Source organism: Cannabis sativa, chromosome 8, assembly GCF_029168945.1.
Source record: "Cannabis sativa cultivar Pink pepper isolate KNU-18-1 chromosome 8, ASM2916894v1, whole genome shotgun sequence".
Lineage (NCBI taxonomy): Eukaryota > Viridiplantae > Streptophyta > Magnoliopsida > Rosales > Cannabaceae > Cannabis > Cannabis sativa.
Window position 1 is genome coordinate 23896314 of NC_083608.1, and position 18782 is coordinate 23915095.

Consider the following 18782-nt stretch of genomic DNA (forward strand, 5'->3'; position numbering starts at 1 on the left):
CTAATTCTTATTAGTTATGTTTTGGTTTATATTTTTTTAGGAATTTTCAGCATAAAAGGAAAGTGTTTGGAATTTTAGTATTCAGATTTTAATATTATAATTAATTAAGTAAAATGAAGAATAAGAATCTTGAGGATCTTGTAATAAAGGGAGGTGGAAACACTAATGGTCTAATGAGAATATATTGGTTTAGATATATTTTGGAAGTCAAATTATTATGAAAATTTAGTTTGTTCTCAATATTATGGGAATGCACCAAAATTATTATATTATTTGTATTTTTAAAGAATTTCTGGATGAGTGTTATTAGTTTTTTTATGGAAGAAATGGAATTACAAATTTGATGGATGAGCTGCGCCATTGTTTATGGCTTTGGTGCTTTTTAAGGTTTTTGCGCATGATTTATGGCTGCCCCCTAATTATTTAGGGTAATTGATTAAAATTACAAGATATCATGAATTTTAAAAATATTATAAAATTTAATAGCTAATATTATGGTATATAATTATGAGATTATTGCCTTATTAATTTATTATAGATAACATAATATTAATTTTGGGTATATAAAATATAAATATGAGTTTATTATAGATAACATAATATTATTTTTGGTATATAAATTATAAATGTGGGATTTTGTAATAAATTGGAGATAGGGACATTAATTGTGAATTGAGAATATTTTGTTTTATTTTATCTTTTATTTTTGGGAAGATATTGAAATAAATGGGAAGTAAATGCTAATGAAGTATTGAGATTATTGCCTTATTAGTTATATAGAAAAATACCAATATGAATAGATTTTATAATAATTTGAATGGTATAATAATTAGGAGGTTATCTATTTAAATAATAAATAAGGAAGCATTATGTCATAATACCGAATTGGATTAATAATTAATATTAATTTAATATTATTAATTAAATGTATGATGAAGTGGTAATAGGAAAATGATACTTTTGAATGTGAAAATTGCAATATTAAGTTTTAAGGATATTAATACAATTTTGGTTTAATTTAGGTTGAATAAAGATTATAGATACTATGTTTTACGCTATAAATAAAATAATAAATAATTTGACTTATTAAGGATTTTGACATGTTTTAGTCTATAAATAAGTAATATTTTTAAGAGATAAAATGAAATAATTAGTATATAATACTTTGAATATTTAAGGAATAATGGGTATTAAAAGGAAAATTTTATTTATGTTTGATTTTAAAAGGGTAAAATTAAGGAATAGGGATCCTATGAAGGTTATGAAATAGAATGCTATAATTTAGTTGTAACTAGCCAAAGGGTAATCCCTTTGGCTAGTTCTAGTATTTTATAGGGAGATCTAGTTGCTTAGTCTTGGTGGTTGGTTGATTCTCTTCAGTTTGAATAGTTTTCTAATTAAAGTTTTATGCTATTTTTTATGTTTTTTTCAGGTGGAACTTCAGTATTTTATTGAGTTAGGAGCATTGTTTGAAGATGTTATAGCTTTATTGTCTAAATTTCCGGGGGCAGTTTTGTCCCATGGGGCTCGCTCTAAGATTTTCGCGGCTCATGGTTGGCAAAGCATGCTCTGCGGTTAGACGATGAGCTATCCTAGTTTGAGGAGGTTCCAGCGCCGGTGGCGGACGTGGGCGTCGTAAATTCATGAGTGATTTTAATCACTTTGTCGAAAAAAAAGTATTACAAACCTAATACTTAAGGTACTTTTTGCTGTAAATATTCCTTATTTAGTTTTATGATATAACTATCTGTGAAATAGTAAATCTTGTAAAAATAAAAATATTTTGAAATTAATTTTTTTGTGAAATAATTTTATTTTTTTTAACTCATATCCTATTTAATAAAAATATTATATTATAATTATATATATACAAAAATTAATATGCTTATATCATAAATATATATACAAAATATTTATACTTTATTTTTAGCGTTATAAATTATATAAAATTTTCTAAAAAATTTATAGGTTGACTAATAGTACTAATATCGTAGGAAAATTCTTTGGTGTACCGATGCACTTCCTTAATATTTTGGTATTCAAGAGAATTTTTTAGTCAATTAATTTTTTCCATAGTCGTGTACATTGTAGTTATTTAAGACATCTTGCAAAATTTTAAAATTAAGAATAACTTATAATAATATAAAAATTAATGTTCAAATAATCTATAATGCCCATAAAAATTTGTTCCTTAAACTTGTATTTTTAATATAATAATAAAATATGTATTTATAATTTGCACAATAATTAAGATACAAAAAGAAAAATATATAAATTCTTATTACAATTATTTATAAAAACTAACAAAAATATAAATAAAATTGAACATGGGGAGTTAGGCACGTGTAGCCTCACCTAGTAATATATAAAAATAACGTGTTATGTATCTATAATCTATAACTATATAAAAAGAGACAATGCTCTTTTCGGCCTTTTTATAGTAAATTACTAAAATATCATTTATCTTCTTGTTAATTACCATAAAATCCTCTTATTTAATGACAAAATTGAATAATGATAATTTTTTTAATATGACTGTTTGTACAAAGAGAAGACCATTGTGAACAGATGGCATAGATTAGAGAGCTATATTTTTACCATTATCATTTTCAATTTTTGTTGAACAATATCATTTTGTAATATTATTTAATTATGATAATAAAAACATGATATTAAATTATTCAAATCTCCACATAGTAAAGGGAATTTATAACATAAGTTTATAAAGTATGATAAACAATATTAATTATTATAAAGTAGGATAAATAATAAAGGGTATATATTTTTCTTTATGAATTTATAGCCTTTTTTTTTTTATTATTTTAGTAAATATACTTAAATTATAATAAATATTACCAACACACTTTTTTAATTATTATATTTGGTTCTGTTTTAAATAGTTTTCTAATAAAAAATAATAATTTAGTACAATTGAAGAGTTCTTAAAAAAAATTATATACATACAATTTGAACTAATTTAATTTACTTAATTAAATAAATATTTATAATGTAATTATATTTTGAGCATAAGTTACATTAACAAATTATTTTTAAGAAAATATAGATAGTGCAATTAAACATGCACATTTACAATAATAATTTTTTTAGAATTTAGAATAATTTATTATACTAAAAATATTAGTTTAAACAACTTATTTAATTTACATACATATATGCACGAGAACACTTCATTTTTTAAAGTATTATAATTTTTTAGGTGCATTACATAATTCTAGAGTTCGAAAATGAATGCTGATCACCATCTTCATTATGTTTATATATATAATTAATTTATTGTTATAAATTATATACTTATTTAAAATATTTTATAATTACTTTTTTTTTTTGGAAATTTTAATAACTTATATTTTTGAAAAAAAATAAGATTTAAATAATTTATTTAGTAGAAGTATTAATAACAAGTATAAGTGCAACAAAATCATGTTTATGGCACTATATATTATTTAAAATTTGTAAAAAAATATATAAAAAATAAATAACTATAATATGCAGTGTCATATGATAATAGAATGATAATTATTTATGTGTTAAAAATTTGATAGGTATCAAGATATTTATTGTACAATTATTTATTTATTGCATTCAAAATTTTCTATATTTATATATATATTTTTGAATAGGAAATATAGCTTCGCCTTACAAATGGTTAATAGTGGAAATTGATACTTAATTATACTAATAGCAATATATAATAAAAATTTTTACCAAATAGATTAACAATTTGTAACAACCATTACAAAAACACGTCAACACAATTTTTTTTTTTAATTTAAATGCTTGGAAATTTTTTATTTACAAAAATATCTCTTGGGTAAAAATAATAAACCATTATTTGGTTGTCTAATAGTTTATTTGTAGTTGTATTATAGTTGTAATGAGGTTGTTCTTCTAGCTATTTTAGGTTGTTTATAGTTTAATTATAGTTGATTTATAGTTATTGTGAGATGATTTCTTATTGTTTTATAGTTGTTTTTTTTACATTTTACTGAGAAAAGTGTAGTTTTATAATTTTAAAACATTAAAAATGTATTTTTGTTAATAAAAAATTTAGATCGTAAAATTATAAATAAAATATAAAAAATAATATTTTTGAAAATTTCTCAATATAATATATTGTAGCAAGCAATAATATTCTTCCTTAATATTTATATATAGTCATGAATATTTTGTTCCACATGCGTACCACGCGTAATTTTACTAGTAATATAAATAAAATTAATAATATAGCTAGTGAATCTATGTGTACGAGTTCCTTCCCTCTTCATATTTATATTTCTTTTCGAAAACTAATATTTTCTCTTTTAATCTTTGTGCATAATTAGTTTGATAAATAAATATCAAATCGTAGTTTCACATGCTTATAATATATATATATTTTTTTTAAATAAACTTATCATCACCTTAGATGATCCTATCAATCACATGCAAATTGAGATGGATCTGATTCATGATATTCCGATTCCAAAATTTAAGAATATGTACTCAATCTCAAAAGGAAATCAATAATATTATTATATATATATTATACATAATAAAAGTGTAAGCCTTTCATATTAATAAATTCTTTTTATTTTGAACACCTATAGTCTATGATAATATAATAAATAAGCGAGTCATTTTAATTGTTGTCTTGTTCCAACTAAACAAGTAGTGCTGGTCATGTACGGCACTTTTTGTTTTCTATAGACTAATATACGTGTTTCCTCTGATCTCATTTTCAGTACATCTTTTTTTTTTTCTTTCTAATTTTTGAGGAAACACAAAGTTTAATCTGAATCGTTATTTGTCCATTTTGTGTACAAGTGTTCAATGTTGATCGATGCATATATATTATTATTACGTGTAGTATACAATTCAAGTGATGTGTGTACGTATTTGCATGTGACCCCTATATACCTGGGATGTGCATGTGATTCTATTTCTTTTTACTTTTGCTTGTGAAACAAATTAGGAACACTACTATGTTTTGTAATAATTAGTTTATACATATCTTATCATTATCTTCTTCCATATATGATATATTTAGATATATCATAACATGAAGAAAGTAGAAACAGGTTATTAGCCTTGACATTTAAAAAAATATGTTTTGTAAAATAAACAAGTATTAAGTGTTGTATATCAAAATTCTATTATTTGTGACTCAAAAGTCAAAAGTGATCAGAAAATGATTTTATTATCCCAAATATTATGTACTGTGATTATATATGTATAATGTAAAAGAACTATGTACTGATTCTCAGAAGTCTTTCAAATAAATATAGATTGTAGTGCAAGTGCATGCCAGACAATAAATGTAAGAAATGTTTATAAGAAAAAAATGTGAGAAATGTATATTTTTGTCTCTGGTTAGTTGTTAGGATTTAAAATATGTATGAGTATTCTAAGTAGTGTTTAACACTTTTTTGATATGTTGCGTTGCAATTAGTTTAATGATATTTTTTAAAAGTTATTATATTAAACTGTATGAAATTTGATACTCAATTAGGCCAATAGTGATATTAAAAGGTGCTAGACAGTACTAGTGCCCTTTAGCATTTATCAATATATAATAAGACCATCTCCAAAAAATTGTGCTAAATAGTTTTGTGTTCCAATGCACAATTAAAAAATTGTAATGTAAAATTTAATATGTAATTAATATTTTATTAAAAAAAATTAAAATCTAATAACTTTATAATTAATTTTATAATTATTTTAAGATGTAAGATAATAAGAAAATAATATAAATATTTTATAATTTAATGTGATAGTTAAATATATTAATAAAATAATCGAAATGACATAAATATAAATAAAAAAATAGTGTATTTATTGTGGTGCAAATTTTACATCATAATAAATATTATGTTAAATTTGGTACAAAATTTACTATGCGTTAAATTTATATCATGTTTTGACATACTATTAAAATACATATTTTATTAAATGAACTATATTTTAAATTTTCACCGATTATTTATACCTCTATTTAAAATGCTCTAAGCTAATCAGCAAAAAACCGGATATGAATTTATGGCCTTTGTGCAAGAACGCGCGTTTTCCTTACAAAAGAGGATTGTGAGTTGTGAAACATAAAAAAAAATCAGGTGTATTTATTTAGTTTTTGTTAATTTAGTGTTATCAAAAATAGAGGAGGTAGTAGAAAGTTCACTTTTCCATGCATGAATGCCACGTCATGTTTAGAGATGTTGCATCTCTGTCAACAACGTTTCTCTCTCTCTCTGACTCTCATCTCATCATCCCATACTGTAACCATAACAAACATACATATGTTCATTGTCGTTTTTCATTCTCTCACTTTCACCTCACCTACGCTACGAGTAACCTTCTCGATTCTCATTCTCCGCCACAAAAGTTAATAAATGGGAAATGGGATATTTTGTTAATTATTATTAATATATATAAAAAGTAAAAACAAACAGAAATCTCCCAAAAAAAAAAAAATGAAACCACCATCTTTAAAAACCCAACCCATCAACCTAAACAACCAAATACAACAACAACAATAATAATAATTGAAGAAGCTACGAGAAGTGTTCAGCTTTGTGTTGTGCCTTATTATATTTGGGTATTAAACCTTTTTTACTGGTTTTGATGGCTAATATTACAGAAAAGTCTGAGAAAGAAACTGAGTTTTACTTCGAAAATGAGGATGATGACGACGATGACAGAAGTGAAGAAAACGACATTGAAGGTAGAGGCAGTAGTGACAGTGATGATGACGACGATGACGATGAAGGAGAACAACCTAACGATGATGAATATTTCTCCTCTCATCAATGGCCTCAGAGTTACAAGTACGTACCCACTTACTCTGCTTTTGTTTAATTATTGATCTTTCTGGTTGAATCAACCGTATCGACTTCCGGATTTTTGATTTTGTTTATCATGTATGGGTGGAAGTTTCATTTAAGCTAGTTTGTTTATTTATGTTTGGCGTTGAAGGTGATGGTCGATTTAATACTTATAATTTTTCTATTGATTTTATATTTAACTCTGTCAGGAGGAAGTAGATCATAAATTCATAATGACAATCCCTTGTCGAATGTTTAATCCTTACGGAAGATTTATGAGTACCAATGAGAATTTTTTTGTTTGTTTGTTTAGAATTCCATATTTTTGGGTACACGTGGGTAGTAGAGAAGTCGTTACTCGGTACCCTGATCATGAGGTCCGACTTCCGAGGTTTAATTAATTCTTCATAGGAATCTACATAGTGAGATATTTGAGTTCCATGTTTCTTGGAAGCAACATACATTATACTTCAACTCCAATTCTGGGTTTTAGCTAGTCTTTGCTGAGGATCCTTTTTGTTATGCTTATATGTATTTATTTATTTGGCAGGGAAACAATTGATTCTCACATAATATCTCCAAACTTTGGAAATCTTGAACATGTTCGGAGTATTATATATTCAAGCTTTGGCGGTCATAGTAAAGCTAGTTTAGATTCCGAAAATAGGCTTCCTCTGCTGTCTGATCGAATTTCTCAAAAGGATGACTCTGGTAGGATCTCAAGAACACCATCATCATGGTCAGATAAAACTCAAGTAAATAAGCAGCTGACTGGTGAATTACCAATTGGTCAGGGATGCAGCTTCACTCAAACTGTCTTTAATGGTGAGTAATCTCTTTTATTGTACTGTTATTCAACACTAATCTTTGCCACTTTTTTGTTGTGCCTTTTGACATTTGGTTACTTGCTTATGGTATGGGGAAGGATTTTAAAAGAAATGAGAAGGAATTGAAAGTTGAGGTAACGAAAGGATTCAGCAAAAACTTATGTTCAGAATATGCAAGTTCAACACATGAATGAATCGAAAAGTGAAACCCTTTAACTATTTCTATTCCAATTGAGGATTAGCAAAAGTAGCTTTCGTGATTGAAGTTTGATGAAGATTGCTTAAATTCTTTTTATCAGTGGGGATCATACTTTTGTATAACCTTTTCAGGCTTGTTTTACTCTCTTATTCGGTTGATAGAAAGACTTTAAATTTGTGTCTGTAATTAAACTGCATTTCGAACTTTCATGTGGGCTGTTTGTGATTGATTTTTCATTATGGTATGTTTTACTTGGTACAGGAATTAATGTAATGGCTGGTGTTGGGCTGCTCTCTACCCCGTTTACAGTGAAAGAAGCTGGCTGGGCAAGTTTGGTAGTGCTAGTTCTTTTTGCTGTTGTTTGCTGTTATACGGCCTCTCTTATGAGGTACTGCTTTGAGAGCAAAGAAGGCATTATAACATACCCTGATTTAGGAGAAGCTGCATTCGGAAAATATGGGCGTTTGATCTTATCGGTAAGTCATAAGTTTACATGGTTATACAAATTTCATTTTATTATTGGTAGCAAACAGTTATTTCACTTATTCTTGAAACATGGTTATACAAATTTCAATTATTATAGGCAGCAAACAGTTATACAAAGTTCATTTTATTATTGGCAGCAAACAGTTATTTCACTTATTCTTGAAACATGGTTATGATTCATGTCTAGTTAGTATGTTGCTTGCAAGGAGACGGTCTATTTTTACTCGCATGTTGTGTCTGTCTTATCCATTAAGTGGCATTGAATAATTTCTATCATGTTGAATCTTTGGACCTCCAAATATGTTCCATTTGCTAAAGTGCTTGTTAAAGATAACATCCTGGACTTTGAAAGCGAAAGCTCTAGTTTATTATAATGGATATGCAGATGGTTTGCTCCTTGTCATGTACTGATGGTAATTCATGTTTTACTCATGCTGCAGATCTTTTTGTACACGGAATTATATGTAAGTGAAACATTGACTCAGAATTTTACAGTAGTCTCTAATAACCATATGTCATGGATCCTCATTTTTAACAAAATTCCTTTTTTATGATTGCAGTCTTATTGTGTGGAGTTTATAATTTTGGAAGGAGATAATCTTACCAGGCTGTTCCCTGGAACATCCTTCAATTGGGCTGGTTTGCAGCTGGACTCTGCACACTTCTTTGGAATATTAACTGCTCTGATTGTTCTGCCAACCGTTTGGTTGAGGGATCTTCGTCTGATTTCATACCTTTCAGGTATAGCAGACATCCACAGATCCACTAGTACTCTGTTACATGAAGCCTAGAAAAATATAAATGATTCCCAGTGCAGTTTCCTGATTTTTTTTGTTTCAATTGTTTTGGCAGCTGGTGGGGTGGTTGCAACAATTTTGATTGTTCTGTGTGTATTTTTAGTTGGGACTGATGATGCAATTGGGTTCCATGAAACTGGTGAAGTAGTGAAATGGAAAGGCATTCCATTTGCCGTTGGTGTTTATGGTTTTTGCTATTCTGGTCATTCTGTGTTTCCTAACATCTACCAGTCTATGGCAGATAAAAAGAAATTTAGTCAGGCACTGATAATCTGGTACAGACCATCATGAATTGTACTGTAGACATTCTCATCTTACTTTTGTCTTATCTTCTGATACCGGCCACTTATCTCTATGATGCAGTTTTCTGTTGTGCGTTCTATTTTACGGAAGTGTTGCAGTCATGGGATTTCTGATGTTTGGTGAAAGTACGCTGTCTCAGATAACTCTGAATATGCCAAGAGACTCGATCATCTCTAATGTTGCATTGTGGACGACGGTAAGTATGAGTTTGTGAACTTCTTTTAATTTCGAAAAAACTTGAAATGATTTTATACAAGGTTGCTGAACTTATTTTCTTGTGTTACAGGTTATCAACCCATTCACTAAATATCCTTTGGACATTATATTTGCTGTCAATAGAAAATAGTGTCAGCTCTTATAAATTGATGAATTCATTTCCTTCTAATATATTATTCCTTAACACTTGGCACGTATGCTCTCTTATTGAATCCATTGGCAAGGAGTATCGAGGAGCTATTGCCTCCAAGAGTTTCAAACAGTCCCGGGTGTTACATTCTTCTCAGGACAGCACTTGTTGCTTCCTCCGTTTGTGCTGCCTTCCTTCTTCCTTTCTTTGGTACGTTTTAGACTTGAGATTCCACAGCACACTTTGTTGTTTCTACTCTTTTCCAATTTTGTTCAAGACAGTACTTCAATACTTAATGTCAATGCAAAATATGTAACAAACTTAAGTTGGCATGCTATGTTAAATGCATTTCATAGATAAATGTAGACATGAAATTTAGCAACACAAAATCCGGGTCTAACAACTTTAATGGTACCTATATTTCTCCCCTCTGCCGAGGTAGTAGGATATAATTATGAACATCATCGTGGAATTCATTTCCTTACATAGAAAATTACAATATCATTATTTATTTATTTATTTTTGTGATTGCAGGTCTTGTTATGGCGTTAATAGGTTCTCTCCTCAGTATACTAGTGGTAAGCATACATCTCGATTTACTAGTTGCATACTCCGAGTACATTAATTACCATAACAAACTGTTGCTACATGGGGGAGTGCTCTTTCTTGAAAAGCTTTTTGCTTAATTGCTGCACTTAGGCCATCTCCAATGGCTACACTAATTTGGTGCACCGTTGGAGATGCTCTTAAGAAACGAGTCCTTTCATATCATGGAAATCTAGATTTTGCAATTTTTATCTGTGCTTGTCTTCTAATTGGACGATCATTTAGTTAAATATAAGATTAAAACTCCCCACTACTACAAAACTTTATATGCTGGTTTTTTCATCTTTAAGTTACAAGACTGCTGACTGGTAATTGTTCCCTGTCGATTTTATCTTAGTCAAGGCACACACAAGGACCCTTCTATATGCGTAGGCAATTGTTTTGCTGACCTGTAATTGCTCCCATATCGTTGATTTATCTTAGTCAAGTCACACATAAGTACCCTTCTATAGGAAAATGTTCCGGTGATTAACAATGGATGTGACTTTCTTTCAGGCCATTATAATGCCAGCATTATGTTTTGTGAAGATCATGGGGAAAAAAGCTACAACTTTTCAGGTAATCAGACCAGGAAACACCGTTTCTATTTTACTTTTCTTGCAATTGTTCTAAATTTGTTCTCTATAAATGCACAATCAAATAAGATCGTAGCGAGGTGAATTAAGCCATATTATTTGTGAAGCCAGATTATTACTAAACAAAACCAGTAAATAAGATAGACAGCCTAACAAATGGTGTCATATGGTTATGAGTGTATTAAGTATTATGTTTAATTTAGTGTAATCATTTTTTTAGAATCCATTTGTAAAGCGCCAGAGTGTCTAATAGCAACGCCCCTTCAGATATTATACAGTGCACATTTCTCAATGTTACTGAAAATATCATCTATATACAAGTGAAAAACATTAAATTATATTTTGTGTGTTAGGATGTTGTTAATTTTAGTGTATATATATTTATTATTTTTTATCCACACAAATGTGGAGAAATAAATAGTGAAATAGTTTTATGTATTGATGATACACATTGTTCGCAATTATGTTTACTTAATTTTGTTTATCTCATTTGTTTGCTTGATCAGATTGTTTCAAGTGTCGCGATTGCGGGTTTAGGCATCGTCTGTGCGATCATGGGAACATATTCTTCACTGTTACAGATTGTGAAGAGCTACTGAAACATTTCAATAAGCTCTCTTATATTGTTGATTTAGAGAATAGAAATTAGCTTTCTATATGCTCTATATTATTATTATTATTATTTCATCTTCCTCTGGGAATGTTAAAAAGAAAAAGAAAAAGTCACGGTTACTAATAAATAAAAGAAAAGATTTTGTGGTTTAAATATGTGGAGTAATTTGAGAAAATTTAGATTTTTTATTTTTGTCCACAAAGACGTGGACAATAGTCTTGAATTGATCTCTCAAAAAAAAAAAAAAGTCTTGAATTGAATTATTTTTGTATAATGTTTTAAAAAAGAATCTCAAAATATCACGGGGAAGACGTGATATATTGAATTATTGATAATTGATTTGAAAACTATTTGAATATTTAGAAACATCAAAAGAAAGGAAGATAGGAGATGTTGCTTGTTGACGATATGTAAACACCAGTAAAGGAGGTCCAACAAAGATTTTATTTATTTATTTTTTAGAATAGAGGTCAACAAAGATTGGAAACAAATCTAACTAGTAGGGTTGTTTATTTATATCGAATCGTTTAGACAATTGGAATTGCAAGTAATGAGGTTCAGAATTTTGAGAGGTATAATTGTGGATTAAAAAGGGAAATTTGATTTTCTATACTTAAAAATTTTCAAAATTTCTTTTTTGAACCAATACATTTTACACTATGAAAAATATGACTCTTTTTTCAAAACTCCAAAAATACCCCATCTATCTACTTTGTCTCTCTCTCTCTCTCTCTCTCGGACCGAAAAAAAAAACATATGGTCCGATGGTCGGACCACATGGTCCGATGTGTCCGACAATCGGACCCATCGGACCATGTGGTCCGACCATCAGACCATGTCCATCTCTCTCTTCGTTTTCCTTAAAAAAAAAAAAAAAAAAAAAAAAAAAAAAACATATGGTCCGATGGTCGGACCACATGGTCCGATGGGTCCGATTGGTCGGACCCCATCGGACCATATATTTTTTTTTTTTTTCCTGTTCGAGAGAGAGAGAGACGAAGAGAGTGAGAGGGGGCAGTACAGTGGGTGGGTGGTGGAGGTGAGCCGTGGTGGTGCATTTGAAGGTGGGGGCGGTGAAATGGTTTGAGCGTTGACGGCGTGGGTGGTCTGCCGTGGGTGGTCTGCCGTGGGTGTGTGGGTGCGGCACCGAGAGAAAGAGAGAAAGAAAGAAAGAGAGGCGAAAGAGAGAGAGGGCTGATGGTTTCAAATGGGGGGGGTATTGTGGGAGCGCCGTGGGCCAGTGTGTGGCCGTCGTTTGGGGTTCGGTTGGGGTTGGGAGGGCTGGGTTGGGACGGTTGAACAGAGAGAATAGAGGAAAGGAGAGAGAATGGGTGTGGGATTTTGAGAGGGGTAATTTTGGGATTTAGGTAAAGTAGGCATATTCTAACAATTACTTATAATTTAAGTTTTTCTAACCAATTAACCCTTAAATCATGCATAAAAAATCAAATTTCCCTTAAAAATGTGATGTTGGAATTGCATCAAAGTATAATATACTTCTTTTGTTTTTTTTTTTTTTTTATATATATATATATATATATATATATAAATCTTCATTAATCACAAACCAAAACAGATTACAACAAATCAGCAGCCTACTATATGTATGTTTAGTCTTTCATCCTTCTTCAATTTGCTATTTTTAATTGCTTGTATTCTATAGTGCACTGTACACTTAATCAACTATATGTAAACGGGACTTTGAGTATCCCTCCAACTTGCACTGATTCCTGTTCAGCCAACTATTATAACAAACTGTTGCCAAAATAACCACATTCAATCTCTGAATAGTCCCTGAATTTTTCAAATTCAGCTAATTGTTCCAGGAAATTTGAATTTCCATACTTACAAAATCTCATTATTTTTTTCCTAAATACATACTTACTAAAATTGGTAATGTATGACAATTTTACTAATTTTCCAAAACTAACCCTCCCATTTGAAAAGCCGACTCTCTCTCTCTCAACTCACCAACACCCAACGCCACCCATCAACCCCAAACGGTCACCCACGAAACGCTCACCCACGCTCAACCCCAACTCGAAGCAAACCCCAACCCCAACCCCCTCTCTCTCTTTGTCTCTCTCAAACTGAAAAAAAAAAAAAAAAAAAAACTCCAAAGTGGTCCGACCAATCGGACCCATCGGACCCCATGGTCTGACCATCGGACCCAACCCCTCTCTCTTCGTCTCTCTCAAACTGAAAAAAAAAAAAAACTCCAGTGGTCCGATGGTCGGACCATGGGGTCCGATGGGGTCCGACCATCGAACCGATCAATCGGACCCCATGGTCCGACCATCGGACCACTTGAGTTTTTTTTTTTTTTTTTTTTTTTTTTTTTTTTTCAGTTTGAGAGAGACGAAGAGAGAGAGGGGGCTGGGGTTGGGGTTTGCTTCGGGTTCCGTGGGTTGAGCGTCGGTGACCGTTTGGGGTTGGGGTTGAGCGTGGGTGAGCGTTTCGTGGGTGACCGTTTGGGGTTGATGGGTGGCGTTGGGTGTTGGTGAGTTGAGAGAGAGAGAGTCGGCTGAGAGTAGGAATTCAAATGGGAGGGTTAGTTTTGGAAAATTAGTAAAATTGTCATATATTACCAATTTTAGTAAGTATGTATTTAGGAAAAAAATAATAGGGTTTTGTAAGTATGGAAATTCAAATTTCCCATTGTTCCAACCTGAGAAGTGCAAAGGCCAAGCTTTCCAACCAATCCACTTAAAATTACCTTTTGTAATAGTAAGCAAGAGAACTCGTTTGCATAGCCACAAATTGTTGGAATATATTTTACCAGATTTACTAACAAGTATGTTTTTAACATCCTAAACATGAACTTTTAAAACGATATAAAATAAACACATAAAATGTATGACTCCTTCCGCTCAAATATCTAACCCCTTCCGCATAATGAGACCATACTTTTCCTTTTATACTAATTCACATACGGTTAGGGTTGATTTATTTGGAATAAAAAATAATAAAAATAGAGCAAAAATAGGCACTAGTGGCCGGCCATGAAGTGGGCCCAACACTAGTTAGATTTTTGCCATTTTTCTTAACTATTTATCTTTTTTTCACAAATACCACTTTTTACACTTTCAACCCTATAAATACTAAAACTATTTATTTAATACTTAAAATAATTATTAAATAAAATTGTCATTTATAATATTTATTAATTAGACTCCATAAAGTCTCTTAATTAACAAATAAACCGTTAAATCCTATTTCTTCACAATCAAGCTATAACTTAGTGAAAATTCATAAACTAGACATAGTCTAATTTTAGAACTATCATTGATTAATTAAAATCAATTAACTAAGTCTTACAAGCAGTTTGTCTCAACTAGTATGGGGACCATGGGCCTATATAATTGAGCTTCCAATACGCAGATCTAGAACTTACCAAGTAAATTCTCTAACTTATTAATTCCTCCTTGCACCGCTATAGAATTTGAAATTGCACTCTCAATTATATAGAACGCTCTATATGTTCCAGATATAGATACGCTATAAGATTATCCATTTGTTATTATCCCAATAATCAATGACCCTCTATATATGATTTACATTGAATAGAGATTAATTTGCCGTTACACCCTTCAATGTATTTTATCCTTAAAACACTTAGGGTACGTTTGGTAACACTTTTTTAATCAGTTTTTTGTTTTTAAAAGTAGAAAAATGAAAATATTTTTTAAAATCATGTTCTATAAAACTGTTTTTACTTTTCAATTTTTTAATTAAGAATCTAAATTTTAAAAACAAAAAAAATCACTTTTAAAATTTTTTTAAACAACATTTTTCTTAATCAATATTTTGGACTTTGACCCCAATTTAGACCTTGGGACCCGGACTCTGGCGTCGGCCCCAGTCCTGGACTCGGACTACGGCCCCGGCCCCAGACCCGGACCTGAACCTGACTTAAATAAAATTAAAAATAAAAATAAAATTGAAAGTTATAGAACACACTTTTGTTTCCTGTATTTAAAATTGAAAAACAAAAGTCGTTATAGAACACATTTTTATTTTTTAAAAACAAAATTTTAAAAACACAAATTTTACTTTTATTTTTTGTTTTTAAAATTAAAAAACAAAAGTATTACCAAACGCCCCCTTAGTTACCTATAAATGATATTTCAGTGAACTAATATAATCACTGAAATGAGTACTCAACCATTTATCTCTATTAAGCCAAGCTCGAAGGAAATCATCATTTGACTTCTATATTTTGATAGAAGCTATAGATTCCGTATCTATGATTAGCGCTCCCACTCAATTGAACTACCATGTTCTTAACCTATGTGTCACGGGAAGAACCATTTGGTCGACTTTAACGAATAGATTCAAGAACACAAATAATGCAACTGAACTAGAACCTAACCATCTCAAGATTAAGATCATTTGATCTAGGATCAACTAGGTGATATTGAATTGAATAGACATTACAGTAAGTTTATCATATCTAGTTCAAGTTCAATATCGGTCACTTCCAATGCATACTCCATGCATCCAACCCAAGCTTACTTTAACCAATGCCCTAGAAAGGACATGTCACTTATCCAAGGTGCAAGTAAACTACATTGTAGATTATCCTATCAGTTAAACCCTGTGTACTGATAAATCATAGAAATACATTTAATCACATAATTTTGATTACATTCCATTGTGCTGACGACACAATAAACAAGAATATCAATATGATAAGAATTTGGATGAATTTATAAATCAATTAAACATATAAATGATCACATGAACCAAATAACATACTAAATAAGTAATGAAAATAAATTTGTTTCTTTATTGATAATTGAATAGAAAGGATTACATTGAAATAGAGTTTTATTTAGGGCACAAAGCCCTAGGGCAAAAAACCGATTCCAAAGGCAGATGAAACTTCAGCAAGTTGTCTCTCATCAGAAGCTGAGAGTTCACGACTTGCAAAAGAAAAAATCTATGCTTAGGCATGTTTAAGGAGCTCCAAACAACCCTATAGTAGGACACTTTCTTCTGAATAAGGGTGCTGTTATAGAGAATAGCAGTATTGAACTTGCCCTTTCCTCCTCCAGCAATAATTTTCCTCTTGTTGAACCTCTATCTCAAGCGGCTTAACTTGTGCCAATAGCAGCTCGGGTCCAGTTTGAGATTGCAGGACCAAAAAGAAGTGTCGTTTAGATAAATGAAATTAATCTATTTTATCCAAAGCAAATCTTTTTTTTTTTTTTTCTGTGATGGCCTAAATAAATTTTGCTAGAATGACTTGATTCCATTTGACACCCTCCTTGAAACTGATTCCACCATATGCGTTTGGTAAGTAGATATTTTCTTAAGAAGCAACATGTAATTTACTTCTAACCCCATTGGTTTCCCATAAGAAATCTCTGCACAATCTTTTAACCTCCTTCGTGGCACTATGAGGAAGGACGAAGATACTCATCCAATAGTTGCGCAGCCCAAATAATACAGAGTGAATCAACTGAATCCTCCCCACATAAGACAAATGCTTTCTTGACTATAAATGGAGATGCTGCTGGATTTTTTTTTAATAATGATGCCACAATCTTCAACTTTCCACTTAGTTGGTCTAAGCGAAACTCCTAAGTAACGAAGCAGATATGATCCCTCCATTAACTTCAAATCTCCAAGGACGGTTGCTTTTTCAAAATCTTGGACTCCCCCAAAAAAAATTTGGGATTTCCCTTCGCTAATATGCAACCTCGAGGTATTGCCAAACTCATCCTATATGTCTTTAAGAACAAGCATTGAGCTCCTTATTCCTTTGCTAAACAAGATTAGATCATCTGCAAAATAAAGATTAACAAAACACAAACGTTTGCATAGATGATGGTATTTATAATTTGTACCCAAGGTAGCCATTTGGAGTCTTCTCATGAGGTATTTCATTACTAAGACAAAGAGGAGAGGTGATAGTGGGTCACCTTGCCTCAAGCCTTTCTTAACTTCAAGGGACCCTTGCACCCTGCCATTCATACATATAAAGTAGTTGGTAGATCTAACACATTCCATAATTGTAATACCTAAGGCTTAATAATTAGATTAGCAACCCTAACACATTCCACGCCTCGAGCTCGCATCTTCACTGTTTGGTTTTTATTTTTACCTGTACACAAAGCACCTGTGAGCTAATGCCCAATAAGAAGAGCTATGTATTACATAACTTTTCCATAGATAACATAATCATCAATGAAATATCATATAACAATATCTTAATCAAATCAATATATACTATACTCACACACATATACGTATACCAAGTGTCGTATCATACATTATTCCTACATATGATATATCATCATATCACAATATAAACTTAATGCATGCTGTACTCACACACATATATCACACATTATCTTATCTTATATTGTCCTCACATATGATAACTTACTCCCACTCATGTTGATCAGACATGAAGTGTAACATGTCCGGCATTGTCCTGTTCTCACACTCGGCATCCAATAGGGAAATTTCTTATCACAAGTTGTACTCACCCATGATAAGATAACCTGCAAGTAAATCCATACAAGCAGCCAAAAAAATATATCCTACCAGTGCTATGCTCACACAAGCAGCAAAAAACCTATCATATAAGTGTTATTCTCACACAAGCAGTCAAAAGCCTTATTACTATCGCATGCTAACAATACTAACATAAACAACAATCCATAATACAAAATCTCATAAGCACATGAACATCTAACCCACAGATGTCCACTCTTCTTACCTTAGTTGCTAAGAACACCTTTTACACTACTTCAAAAAATCCAAATCATTCAATACCACAACAACACTCTCAAAATAAGTACAAGTATGAATCTCTAAACTCACAATAAAACTTACGTAAAAATACACAATACATAAGCCAATTCTACTTGCACGGCACACCAAGTATAATTTTTTATTACCATAATTCATACCGACACATTAAATGTACTCATATGAATATTTTTAACATAAAATCTGTACTCATACAAACACTTTTTACGTGAAGTTTACCAAAGTACCATTTTAGTATAAAATAGGAAATAAATTTAATAATTACATACTAAATATTTATTCTAGCTAAAAATATTCCCTAAGTTTATTTATTCTAATAAACTTAGAATGAAATTTATTTTCTTTCCATCATTATTTAAATTTTAATATTTATCACTTTACATACACATAATTAGCCTAATATGTAATTATGTAGTTTGTTATCAAAAT

General features: G+C 30.5%; 1 protein-coding gene across 1 annotated transcript; it reads left to right on the forward strand.

Annotated features, from left to right (window-relative positions):
* Positions 1-6430: 6430 nt before the first annotated feature.
* LOC115700945 (amino acid transporter AVT1A) lies at positions 6431-11723 on the forward strand. Its single transcript, XM_030628625.2, has 12 exons — positions 6431-6821; positions 7369-7643; positions 8106-8320; positions 8771-8794; positions 8891-9071; positions 9183-9402; positions 9491-9626; positions 9717-9736; positions 9841-9986; positions 10311-10354; positions 10878-10940; positions 11464-11723. The coding sequence occupies exons 1-12, from the start codon at positions 6619-6621 to the stop codon at positions 11554-11556; spliced, it is 1620 nt and encodes a 539-aa protein (XP_030484485.2). The 5' UTR covers positions 6431-6618; the 3' UTR covers positions 11557-11723.
* Positions 11724-18782: the final 7059 nt, after the last annotated feature.